General features: G+C 41.6%; 1 protein-coding gene across 1 annotated transcript; it reads right to left on the reverse strand.

Annotated features, from left to right (window-relative positions):
* Positions 1-1919: 1919 nt before the first annotated feature.
* LOC110164455 (complement C1q-like protein 3) lies at positions 1920-5859 on the reverse strand. The gene is made up of 4 exons (XM_020929490.2): positions 5652-5859; positions 5260-5343; positions 3488-3619; positions 1920-3424 (listed from the first exon to the last, which is right to left on the reverse strand). Exons 1-4 carry the CDS (start codon positions 5839-5841, stop codon positions 3135-3137), a joined length of 696 nt encoding a protein of 231 aa, XP_020785149.2. The 5' UTR covers positions 5842-5859; the 3' UTR covers positions 1920-3134.
* Positions 5860-14170: the final 8311 nt, after the last annotated feature.

Genomic DNA, 14170 nt, shown 5'->3' on the forward strand with positions numbered 1-14170 from the left:
AAAACGTATCCAGGTTCCACATCCAGTCAGGCAGCATCACATCAGGGCCGCCTCAGTCACGGCCCCCCAGGGAAAGGCTGCCTACTGTGGGCACGAGCCGTGATGATTGTCCCCACTGGCTCAATCGCACATGCGCTCTAATGTACACACAGCTCACTGGAACACACTAACGCACTGTTGGATTTCACTATCATACCAAGGCAGATCCACCGTCAAGCAGCAACCAAGAATGTAGCCATAGAATAATACAGTACATTAATATTGGCAATCTTAAGACATATTTTTCTGTTTCCATAATAATAATGCTGTGGGTGTGTGCATAGTCAGGTACACGTTAGCATAAGCACTATACCCACGTGGCGGAGGGGTCACGCACAAGCAAAAACACATTCACACACAGAGATAAGAGACATGCATTGTGGGTAAAGCTTTAAATAAGCACAGCTGTTCCTGCTGTCATCCTGGTGAGCCTCAGAGCTGTGCATAATGCAGAACTAGACAGCTATTTTAATGTCAGAAGTGTAAAAATACAAACATTCTGTCACTATAAAATATAAATGGTTTTATTATTCATGACTTTGGTGGTATCAGCTGCTTGTCTCCACACAGATACGTAGCATATCTGTTCATGGCAGGATCCTCCATCACAAAAGTTACATTGTTCCCCTTTAAAACTCCTTGTGTAAAAACTAAAAAGGGCACATGACCAAATCGTTGGGAGAAACCATTTTAGTTCCTAAATGCGAAATATATGGAGTGCTTACGGTAACAGTAGAGACAAAGTGATGCAGGACAAAGGTCTTTTGAGTTTAATGAATCAGTGTTTATATAGAGAAGGCCTGGACTTCATCAGCTGTGGTCCACATTCAGGCTTTAGTCCATATAATTCAACATCTCCTCACAGCTGATGGTCCCAGCAGTGCACTTGGCACCAATTCAGCTTGTCCAAATACACAACATCCCTCGGGGGACTGCAACGCACTTGAAAGCATTGGCGTCTTGGCTTGGGACAATGGAAAATGTGTGGTTTTGATCATGAGAAGGGGCCAATATAAGTGTCTCTGGCTGCACACACGACTCAGGAAGTGAAATTCTGCTGTTCTGAGGCTGTAGATGGTAAAGTGGTGGAGTGGAGGGCAGAGAGGGACGATAAATCAAATGAAACAGCCCGAACGGAGAGAAATGGATGGGGGGGAATTGGCTGGAAAAGGAATAAATGGGGGAAAAAAGGATCCATGGGCTGTGTCTTGCAGTTAATAAGACAATTCATCTGCTGTACTTGTGAACCCAGTGGCAGTGCAGAGCAGATTCAGCGTGGTGTAGGAGTTTTGAAAGTAACAGATTGACATTATAGATATGCGAGAAAGTCTGAAAAGTGCAAAGAAGATATTTATGATTACGATATGGTTAACATACACAGCTCAATCTGCTGCAAAATATAATGTTTACGTATGAGAACATTCTGGCATGATTTTCTGTCAATTAAAGGTGCACTGTGTAACTTTTCTGATGGAGATTCACCACTGACTTGTATATATGGAGATGTTATTGCTGTGTATAGAATGTTCCACAGTATGACATTCAACTTATATTTATTTACATTTTTTTTATTGCTCAAAAATATCTTCTTATTGTGAGTAGGGTCACCTCTCCACAGATCTGACTTGCAATTTGGTTAGGTAACACCCATACATGCATGTTGTAGAACATTTCTGACAAAGCAGTAAGATTTCTGAGATGATAAGCAAGAACAGTTACAGAATGCACCTTTAATGAAGAAATGCACATAAAAATGCAGTGACATCTGTATACCATTCTTAACTTTATTTCAGTGTGCACACAATATTTTCTGACTCTTTTTAATATAAATAAAATTATACTTGATTACATAATTCATCTTAATCTGTGTTGGTGTGAAGCACAGAGTGGGGGTTCTTGTACAAAGTAAGGATTGATGGTTTAAACCTAGATTAAGCGGATTGGCGGATGTATAAAGTAGTGCTAAAGGGATATCTCTCCCACTTAAGTACCGCCACAAATAGTCACTCAGCGCTTTAAAATGCACTAATTTATAATGAAATCTGACAGAGGACCATCTTTAGGAACTCAGCTGCCAATCAAAGTTAGAAAATAGCTCCTTGAATTTGTGTGGGCTATGCCAAGTCTACTTTACAACATCTGCTCTAAGCTTTTATGGCCAAAACTAGTGTAGACTGAAACTGAAAATACATTTTTGTTGATGAAACTTCTATACTTCTTTTTTCTTTACTTCTATACTTCTTTTTCTGAGAATTGTTGATTTAAATGCAGGACAGTACAGGATTGCTAAAGCATGCATAAGTCACTCAAAATATATTGCCTCAAAGAGTAAGATAAGGGAACCAAGAATTAATTTCAGAATTTTTTTTTTTTTTTTTTAAGGTTTATGTAATTTTAATGATCCTTGAGATTTAACCAGTCATTTGAAATTGCTTCACCTTGTTCTGCAACATTGATCTAAATGTTTAATGGTGCTCCACATCAACAAGAGAGTGTGTTTGAACAGCTCTTAAACATGATGTTGCATTGTACTTGTTACTAGTAGACAAGTGGAGCAGTAGATTGACAGATGTAACACTGAACCTGTGTACAAGTGTTTTGAGCACAGAAAGAGTTTAATAACATTACAGAAGCCTTGGATCTCGAAGTTCATTTGAATATGTTTTTTGTGTATTTTATTTATGCCAGATTCCTTCTCCATTTACCTGGGCTCTGTATAATGCTGGGACACTGAAGTAACCAAACCATATTACTGGTTGGAGAAAAAATAAAGATACAAGATACAAGTCTGTAATGTAATTTATTTTATGATAGGTTATTTTATTTAAGTTATTTTCAATGATTTAGTATATATAATAATGATGGTTGTGGTGTAGGTTGACCGTGAGCGGCTTGGGGTTCAGTGAGCAAGGTTAAAAACAAATCCAGACACAGACAGGTAGTTGTGGTCCACGGTTTACAATGGTTTTATCGCAGCTTATCCCAAACAACTGTTGGGATAGTCTCATGTAGGGACTGGTCTGATCTAGATATAGCAAATTAAATTAGTATTGTATATCGGTTTTCATTGATTTGCATGTCTTAACTATAAAGACTTAGTTTGAGTTTTCCATTGTGAACAGCAGGTGACCACTGAAAGTGTTGTGGTGATTCTTGTTGTCGAAAAGTCTGCGGTTAGGAGGCAAAGTGACGTATACCACATCTCCAGCCTCCAGAAGCAGTGTGACTGCGTTGCCCCCAGTGCCATGCCCAGATGGTTGGGACTCATGTGCCATAAAAACACCCTGCCCATTCTTCCTCAAATATGCATCTACAGGGATGTCTCCCATTGAAAGTGCAAAAATCTCAAAGTGGTACACTCCTCTGACCGGGGCAGTGAACATACCTAAAGGAGAGTTTGAACAGCATTATAAAGTTGTGTCATACAGTGATGTTTAGGCTTATTTACCTGTCTCAGTACTGTAGTAATTTCCAATGTTTGAGGCCACATGCTTATAGACAATAGTAGTTTCTGCATTGAAAGGTCCAAGAGTCTTTTCACCTGAATCAATTAACGCAGTAGAAAAGGCCACATGCTTGACTGGAACAGAGAAAAAAACATTTGGTATATAAAAAAAAAAAAGTATCTTTTTTCACCCATGATTAATTTATTGGTAGTAAAATTTGACATTTGACAATTTTTTTCTTTACCAAAGGAGTATTTTCAGTGATACTATGTTTGGATATTCTTTTTATTGTGAATTTCTATAGACAGAATGGGCTATTCCTGTATTGACTGAACTGGAACTGAATCAAAGGAAAGAAATGCATAATTTTTATTAAATGCTGGAATTATTATTTATTTATTAACCCACTGCCCACTGACTCAGCAGTGGCACTAGAAGTGGAGGCCTATGGGAGAGGAGCCAGGCATAATTTAGAGCAGTGATAGAGCTCCATGAGACAAGCCTAAAAATGAATTTAAGCATTCCTCTATGTTGAACAGGAAATTGGCCATCGAGTGTTTATGAAATGTATCTACTCCTAGGTTTTTGGTCCAAATTAGCTCAAATTCAGCATGCCATACCTTTTTTTGGGATACTCCTTATGAAATTACAGAGGCACTCTGATTTGCAGTGAATTCGCGTTTCGACTATAGTCTTCATCAGGATTGATTGAGTGAGTGGCAGGTGTGACTATTTATAGGGGTCGTGACCCCAGATACATGATATTTAAAACATTTATAAATTCACCGCAAATCAGAATGCCTCTGCCATCCTTTTTTTCCACTCTACAAGAATTTAAGCCCTCCGGTTTGATGAGCACCTGTATGTGTAAGTTTTTGATCCAGTGCAGCACTCCAACATTGTTATTTTCATCAGCATTATATGATTTGCACGAAACATGGGGATTAAATTCTATGTATGAGATGAAGAAAGAAAATCTACTAAGTACATAGGGCATTTTTCATGATTGGCCAGCAAGGGTGCAAAGGAAAAACATTTTTAAAAGTCTTACATGCACATGCTTACTCCGGCTGGGTTGAAATTTGTGTCATTTATACACTGGCTAACTCAAATTAAATTCATAATTCACTTTTAAAGCTTAATACAGCAGCACCACCAACAAGAATGGGATGGGGAGGATAAAAATTTGTTTGTTTTTGTTTTGTTTTTCCTGTATATGCCCCTGGCTGACAAAATTCAAAACAGTGATAGAACATCATGAGACAAGCAAAAAAATGATTTTGGCACACTGTTCTATGATGAACAGGATGTCAGCCATATTGGATTGAAATTCCGTCATCAATTTCACTGTGTTTTTATAAATCTAGTGATGTGGTTTTGGTCCAGATAAATATAATGAGAGTTATGTATGTAACTATGGTTCTATGAATCATGGATGCAAAGTGCTAAGTATTTGAAAATTGACACAAACATTATTTAAGTTACTCTGTTTGAAAAACATCAATTATGGGCCATGGAGCCCACCATTACAAAGCAACTGCACGCTACACTGTAGAAACAGGCTGAGGTAGCGGTCAGGAAGGGAGAATGCCAAGCTGGGACAGTCGCAATTCAGAGGTGGGTACAATTTAGGACAACGCATGGGAGGATGTGTACCCGGGTGTGAGGGCCGTCATTGCTGCTTGTGGCTTTACTTAGATTATTATTTTTTTTTTCCATCTTTTTGTTCATTGTTTTGCAGTTTTGAAAAAGTACAACATGCTCTGAACCGTACCTGTCCTTTCTTGAGTCAGAGCCTCCACTTTGCTTTCAGTGACGGTGGACCTGGCCTTCAGGGCATTCAGTTCAGCCACTTGAGCTAATTTAACAGTAAAGAAGTCATATTAGCTACATTTCTGCCTTAAAGAAAAGTAATTTAGGGAACAAATCTTCTAAATCATCTTTCAAGTCAAAAGAACAATTAAAAACAGAAGTTAACAATGGCAAAACAAAAACAGAAAAGGGTTCACACTTTGAATTGATACTGAATTCACATACATAGAAGGTACATTAAAATATAGGTTCTCAATTTTACAGATTTGGTAAGAAATTCTTGGTAACAAATAAAAAGCAGCATTTTCATTTTAAATTTAAAATATTATTATTATTTTCTCTGTAATGTTTTACCCTGGTTTTCCTCCCGCAGCTGCTCCATCTTCACTTTCTGTTCAGCCAGTTCAGCGCTCATCCTTGTAAGTACATCAGTGAAATCACAGGTCTGGTGCAATGAGAGTAGTTTAGTTTCTGGTGTGGATTCTCCCTCATCTGAGAGGAAAGAATGGGTCAGCAGCATCAATAAGATCTTAGTGTTGCCCATGATTTTCTGTAGAAGTCTGGGCTCTGGCCAGTCTTAAATCATGTGAGTTGTGTAAATGGATGACAAGACAGGCAGATCATTGTCTCAGATAAAAATGCCTGGAAGAACTTAGTTCCCCTTGGTTTCTGAGACAGCACATGGTTCAAATCACCAACAATTCCATTAACCTGAATTCATATAATATTCAAAATTTCATAAACATTTCCTATCTGTGTCCCCAAAATCATGACAGCCATGTTGATGATCGTTTTATTTTATGTTTTGGTTATCTAGCTGATTATCAGAAAGCAATATGAGCCTCAGACTTTGGGTTGACCGATCTAACTAAAACCATACTGTGTAAATTGAATATGTATTCAGTCTAAGACTAGTTTTTGTTTACCTTATTTTTAATCCATGCCCTTATTCTTTATTTTACCATAGTTTTTATTTACTGTTATTATACGTTGTTACAACTTGCACCATATCACCAAAACAAATATTTTGATTCTGATTCTGAAAACAAATGAAACCAACAAAACTGATTATAGAATAAAAAAAAATATCATGGAGAGATGCTCATATGTTTTAAACTTGGTTAAGTTGTCCTTAAGTTACCCATTCTGGTTGTACTTTTACTGAAACACAGTGAATATTTAACAAGTGTAACTTCAGTATCACTCCCAACTACAACCAGCACTGAACAAAGACTGTATGAATTTCAAATCACAAAAAGTAGATGTCAAACAAGAACAAGTATCACACTATCAAAAAAATGACCGTCAGGTAATCTACTGCAGTGAGCAACTAAAGCAGGTCTTGATTTTCAGGTTTTGATATAAATCTTTGCTTTTTTTTTTTTTTTTAAGTTAGGTTGAAGTTTGACTCCTCTGTGCATCTGTATCGTATAATGTAGCATACAGGGGGTTACCAGCTTACCCGTGTATTACCTGTGCAGGATGAACACACAACTGGTTATGGTATGGTTGCAGGGATTTGAGACATCTTTGATATTAATCATGCAGGTGGATGTAAACACAGCTTCACTGGGCATCAGGCTCTGGGGCAAAGTTGGCCAATGAGCTTGGCTCTGACACATCTTCTGAACACATCACTGCACACTTCATAACCCAAAAGGTTTAGTGGCAAAAGACTCAGATTTTCATCCAAGTAGCGCAAAAGTTGACAGTACAAACAGTTAGCTAGCATATTTCTATTGTGTTTTAGGAGAGTAAACATGCTCAAATGTGGGACCACTAATGTGTGACATAAGCCCTTCTCATAGAGAGTGAGCATGTCAGCATATCCGACCCAATCAGATCTTGAGCTAGGCTCGGTGGGGAGTACTTTCGATGGGGGACTGATGGGGGAAACCAGAGTCCTGAGAGAAAATCCATCTAGACATGAGGACAACATGCAAACTTCACATCAAAATTCCCCATACCATCTAAGAATCGAACTTTTTAAAAATTATTATTTTAGATGGATGCCTAAGTGATGCAGTCCTTTCCATTCCTTTTTTACTTGGCATGTTTAAGTTCTTCCTTTGTGAGTATTCAGCTGTAAAATATTGTGACTGTAAGCATGTGTAATTTTGTTCACTGTCATAAATGAAGCTGTGTATCCTTGTGCATGTAAGCCAGGCTTTTCTGAGCTTAACCTCATATTTTCTGAACTTAACCTCTATATTACATCACTACTCTGATCTATGGCTGCTGGTCTGTCTGTGTATAAAAATGTTTTCACCAGAGATACTTGGTGGATGTGTCTATTGTAGGTGGAGACGTGTGTTTTATGTAGACTCCATTGCCATCACTGCTTATAGCTTTGGCGTCAAAAAAATAAATTGTGCAGAAATTCACCTTCTCTTCTCAAAACCTGAAAATGTTAATGGATAGACCACTTTAACCTGCAAGATCCACTGCAGAAAAGAAGTCTGGGTTAAAAATCTACCAGTGCAACTCAAAAAGTACAAAATACCTGTCATAAAACACAAAAACACTGAAATGAGAAACATCTTTGTTGAACCAAAAGGCAACATTTGAAGAAAAATATTAGACCTATATTGCATTATCTTAGAGTAATGCAAGTAAGCTTCAATATCTAATGCAGTAACCCACAGCCTCCAGGAAGGGGGCTGAGGCTCTGAGCAAAGGGGCTTTAGCTCCCATAACACCCCACTTCCCATGCCTATGCATTCTCATCATCATAAACTTTCCATATGGAAGTGAGATATCATCATCAAGTTCATTCATTCACAGAATAACCTTCAAATCAGTGCACTGCAAACTTTTGCCTTTTTTCCCCAATGGCTTGATGCTCTGAATCCACCATCATCAATCAATATGTTTGCATCAATGGTGTAATTTTTACACTTATTAGATTTTTATATGTACTATTTTGAGGCAAGTTGCTTAGCTTATAGTGGTTGTAGTTTCTCAATACACTGTCTTGCGTACTTGCACTGGATAACAGGAAGAAATACATATGAAGAAACAAACTTTAAATACCATGCAGGGCTTTTTCCTTAAGATTTGGCTGTTTGGTGGCTAATGCTAACTGTGGCTGTTTCTATAGTAACAGCTCATTAGGAGGTGGTTTGATAGTGTCTGTGATTAAAGCGCTGGTTGAGAGAGGATTAGCCCGGCAGTGGGGAGCGAGGAGCTGTCAATGATCGAGCTGGAGGTACAGAAAGTCCAGAGAACAGGCTTAAAAGACCCATGTGCTGGGCCTGCATCTCCAGAGGCCAATTTCATAACACAGACTGGCGCTAATGATCACCTTTAAGGTCTGGATCAGGCACATGTGCAAAGTACATATGGCCACTGTGGTCCAGGTTCTAATGTAATACATTTTACTTTTGACAACAGTACTGAGGTGTTATTGGTGATTCCTAACTTTGTGAGAAAAAGATCCTTTGAGGACTTACTACAACCATATGTGTTATGTTAAGTGTATTCTTTATACTGTCACTGTGTAAATTTTGGTCCTTTACCAGCGTTACACAAGGTGCTAGGTCTTTGTTTTTGTCTCCTTGTGTTACGTGGCTCGTTTGCACCTCAACTAAATTTTGGGGTAAAAAAAAAAAATAATAATAATAATAATATAATATATAATATATTATATATATATATAAAAATAAAAAAAATGTGTTCCTCACCTTCCACGGTGGTAGGTCTCTCTCACCCTCACTCAGCTTGGGTCCTCTACCAGAGGCCTGGGAGTTTGAGAGTTCTGTGCAGTATCTTTGCTGTTCCCAGTACTGCACTTTTCTGGACTGAGATGTCCATTGTTTTTCCCGGTATCTGTTGAAGCCACTCTTCCAGTTTGGGGGTTACAGCCCCGAGTGCTCCGATCACCACAGGCACCACTGATGCCTTTACTTTCCAGGCTCTCTCCAGCTCTTCCTTGAGCCCCTGGTATTTCTCTAGCTTCTCGTGTTCCTTTTTCCTGATATTACCATCGCTTGGTATTGCGATGTCCACCACGGCTCTGCTCTGTTTCTTATCCACCACCACTATGTCTGGTTGGTTCGCCATCACCATTCTGTCAGTCTGTATCTGGAAGTCCCACAGGATCTTGGCTCGGTCATTCTCCACAACCTTTGGAGGTGTTTCCCACCTTGATCCTGGGGTTTCCAGCCCGTACTCTGCACAGATGTTTCTGTACACTATGCCCGCCACTTGGTTATGTCGCTCCATCTATGCTTTCCCTGCCAGCATCTTACACCCTGCAGTTATGTGCTGGACTGTCTCAGGAGCCTCTTTGCACAGTCTACACCGTGGGTCTTGTCTGGTGTGGTAGATCTGGGCCTCTATTGCTCGAGTGCCGATCCTGCTCCTGAGCAGCCAGGATCAGTGCCTCTGTGCTGTCCTTCAGACCAGCCCTCTCAAGCCATTGGTAGGATTTCTTGATATCAGCCACTTCAGTTATGTTCCGGTGGTACGCCCCATGTAGGGGTTTGTCCTGCCATGATGGTCCCTCCAGCACCTCTTCCTCTGGACCCCACTGTCTGAGACATTCTCTGAGCACCTCATCTGCTGGGGCCTTGTCCTTGATGTACTCAAGCAGCTTGGATGTTTCATCCTGGACAGTGGTTCCCACACTCACTAGTCCTCGGCCCCCTTCCTTCCGGCCTGCGTACAGTCTCAGGGTGCTGGATTTGGGATGGAACCCTCCATGCATGGTCAGGAGCTTTCGTGTCTTAACATCTGTGGTCTGTATCTCCTCCTTTGGCCAGCTTACAATCCCTGCAGGGTATCTGATCACTGGCAGGGTGTAGCTGTTGATTGCCTGCACCTTGTTCTTGCCATTGAGCTGGCTTCTAAGGACTCACTCTTTGCAGGTATTTGGCCGTAGCCGCTTTCCTTGTTGCCTCTTCAAGGTTGCCATTTGCTTGTGGGATACCAAGGTACTTGTAACTGTCCTCAAGGTCTGCTATTGTTCCCTCTGGGAGTGACACCCCCTCTGTGTGGACTACCTTCCCTCTCTTTGTCACAATCCTGCTACATTTCTCAAGCCCGAATGACATCCCAGTGTCTGTACTGTCGATCCTTGTGGTGTGGATCAGTGAGTCGATGTCTCGCTCACTCTTAGCGTACAGCTTGATGTCATCCATGTAGAGGAGGTGACTGATGGTGGCCCCGTTTGAGTCGGTATCCATAGCCAGTGCGGTCGATTATTTGGCTGAGGGGGTTCAGGCCTATGCAGAACAGTAGATGCTGGACACATGTGCAAGTGGCTTCCCCTTGGCTTCAAGGGTGGTTTTCCACAACCGCATCGAGTTCGCAATGAACGCCCTTAGAGTCCTGTTGATATTGTACAGCTTCAAGTGATCCATGTGTGTGGCATTGAGTCATAGGCTTTCTTGTAATCAATCCAGGCAGTCGCGGGCGACTGTTCGGTCAACCAGGAGTTGGTGTTTGGCTCCCCTGGTGTTTTTGCCGATACCCTTCTGTGCTGCACTCATGTATTAATTCATGTGCCCACTTATCTTAGCCACAGTGATGCCTGACATGAGCTTCCATGTTGTGGAGAGACAGGTTATTGGCCGATAGTTGGATGGGACTGCACCCTTTGAAGGATCCTTTAGGATCAGGATCGTACGCCCTTGGGTTAACCATTCAGGGTGAGTCCCATCCCTTAGCAGCTGGTTCATTTGTGCTGCCAGGCGCTCGTGGAGGGCAGTGAGCTTCTTTAGCCAGTACGCATGGTGCGGTCCAGTTTTTCATACCTGAGACTCTTCCCTGGATGTCTGCCACTGTGATGGTGACTGGATTCTGTTCAGGGAGGTTGCTGTGGTCTTCTCTCAGATCCACCAGCCACTGTGCATCGGTGTTATGTGATGCCTCCCTTTCCCATATGCCTTTCCAGTACCTCTCAGTCTCCAGCCTTGGTGGGTCTGCTCTAGTGTCCCTGCCCCTGAGCGTACACTTTCGCCGGTTGTGTTGCGAACAGCCGGTTTATTCGTTGGGCCTCATTATCTCGTGTATCTCTTTAGGCGAGTGCTTCAGGTATGGGCAACTGGTGCCCTCTTGGGCACTTGCTTTTTCATTGCACCATTTTGGGCCTCTGACAGTTGGCTCACTTCTCTCCGCACCTCCTTGATTTTAGCCTCTAACCGTCTTTTCCATGGTGGTATCTTTCAGGTCAGTCGCTGCATCGCTCAGTGTGATACTTATTGGGGCTTCGTACCCAATCTCTGGTTGTGGAGTTGGTGTCAACTCCCCTCTGACCTGGTACACTGGTTCCATTTGTGTTGTACCTCATCAATCTCTAGTTGTGGATGTGGGAACACTGAGCTACTAGTTGTTTGGCCGTTAGTTTGGGTGTGGGTATCGTAATAACCATTTCTCCCACATCCTGTTCATGTAACCCCCTATGTTGATGACCTGTCTGTGCAGCTGAATGAATGTAAAATTGGATGTTTTGCTGGTGATTTTCTGTATAATCATTTAATGTATGCAGATGACCTAGTACTGCTGTGTCCTTACAGTGCAGGTCTGCAGCAGCTTTTAAATCTGTTCTCAGTATGGCTTTGAATATGACATTAAGTACAATGCTCGGAAAAGTCACGTAATGATTGTTAAAACAAAAGAGGACAAAAAGTTGTCCTTTCCTGTTTTCTCTCTGTGCGGGAGTGCTCTCCAACTCACAGATGAGGTAAAATATCTTGGACATTATGTCACCAGTGACCTCTCAGATGATAGAGACATGTACAGGCAGCAGTGTAAGCTTTATGGCCAGGCCAATATGCTTGTCCGTAAGTTCTCTATGTGCTCCAGTGATGTCAAAATTGCACTTTTTAAATGTTTTTGCTCACCTTTGTATACTGCGCATCTTTGGCGTAACTATAAGAAAAAGAGTTTGCAGAGTTTGACAGTGGCGTATAATGACTCTTTGAGAATATTACTGAAAGTGCCGAGGTTCTGTAGCGCCAGTGAATTGTTTGTAAATTGTGATGTGAGACCCTGTGCTGTCATAATCAGGTGTTGTATTTATTCATTTATGTGTAGAGCTGTGAATCTGAGTAATCAAATCATTGAAGCTCTAGTGTGTCCTGTGAGGAGCTCTGTCAGATTCACCTCTAAGCTGTGGAGACACTGGCGCTCTTGTCTGTATACGTTATAACATGCACTGTATTTAACTTTTTATTCTTACTATTGTTTTTTTTTTTTTTTAATACTATGAACCAGATATCATGTGTTCTTAATAAAGATTGAATTGAATTGAATTGATGTACTCAAGGAGCTTGGATGTTTCATCCTGGACAGTGGTTTCCACACTCACTAGTCCTCGGCCTCCTTCCTTCCGGCTTGCGTACAGTCTCAGGGTGCTGGATTTGGGATGGAACCCTCCATGCATGGTCAGGAGCTTTCGTGTCTTAACATCTGTGATCTGTATCTCCTCCTTTGGCCAGCTTACGATTACTGCGGGGTATCTGATCACTGGCAGGGCGTAGCTGTTGATTGCCTGTGCCTTGTTCTTGCCATTGAGCTGGCTTCTTAGGACTTGCCTCCCTCTCCCATATGCCTTTCCAGTACCTCGCAGTCTCCAGCCTTGGTGGGTCTGCTCTGGAGTTATTACCCTGCCACTGAGTACACACTTTCACCGGTTGTGTTGCGAACAGCCGGTTTATTCGTCGGGCCTCATTATCTCGTGTGTACCTCTTTAGGCGGCTGGCCAAGGCTTGGAGCCTTTGTTTGGCAGTTTCGAGTGCTTCAGGTATGGGCAACTGGTTGTACCTCTTGGGCACTTGTTTTTTCATTGCACCATTCTGGGCCTCTGACAGTTGGCTCACTTCTCTCCTCGCCTCCTTGATTTTAGCCTCTAACCGTCTTTTCCATGGTGGGTATCGTATCTCATGGCTCCCATGGTTGCTCTTATAGCCCAACACCTCTAGGATCACTGCTGCTGAAGTGTATATCAGCTCATTGGTTTCAGTGATTGTTGTGGTAGGGATCGCTCTCAGTGCTGCATTCACATCGTCTAGGAGACTTTCAGATGATACTTCACTTAGCCTCTGTAACTGGCATCGAGGTTGCCTTGTGTTCATTCAGGCCATGATCTTATCTTTCAGGTCAGTTGCTGCCTCGCTCAGCGTAATACTTATTGGGGCTTCGTACCCAATCTCTGGTTGGGGAGTTGGTGTCAACTCCCCTCTGACCCGGCGTACTGGCTCCCCCTTGCCGTGGCATTTGTGTTGTACCTCATCAATCTAGTTGTGATAGCAGTTGCCATTTGTGGATGTTGGAACACTGAGCTACTAGTTGTTTGGCCGTTAGTTTGGGTGTGGGTATCGTAATGGCCATTTCTCCCACATCCCTTTCATGTAACCCCTCTGACTAGGATTACTGTAGTGGTAGCATTCCAACAGAGCCTTGTTCTCGCATCTCGCCCATTTCCTCCGGGTTCCAGTAGCCCATTTTTCATCAAGGTGCCCTGGTTCCCCAGCACCTGATGCAGACCATATATATATATATATATATATATATATATATATATATATATATATATATATATATATATATATATATATATATATATATATATATATATATATATATATGATCATGATTGGCATGCACCAATCATTTTTGCTCAACAAAACTAGCTCAGGTGACTTAAGTGATGACACAAGAGCTGCTCCTGTCCCTTTAATGCTTTCATCTGTAGCTGGCTTCACAGTAAATCTACTGTGAGATATTCTGGCCTGGAGCAAACTGGGCTGCACTGGGGACGATGCACTAATTGCATTTTTCTCGTCATTTTTGAGAGTAGTCTTTGCCTGTGCTTTTTCACACAGTCTACGCTCTACCCCGACTTGGCTGTTGTGTGTGCCTGGGGCCAA

The sequence above is a fragment of the Boleophthalmus pectinirostris genome, unplaced genomic scaffold (assembly GCF_026225935.1).
Source record: "Boleophthalmus pectinirostris isolate CB_2022bp ecotype Guang Dong unplaced genomic scaffold, ASM2622593v1 HiC_scaffold_8, whole genome shotgun sequence".
In the NCBI taxonomy this organism is placed as follows: domain Eukaryota; kingdom Metazoa; phylum Chordata; class Actinopteri; order Gobiiformes; family Gobiidae; genus Boleophthalmus; species Boleophthalmus pectinirostris.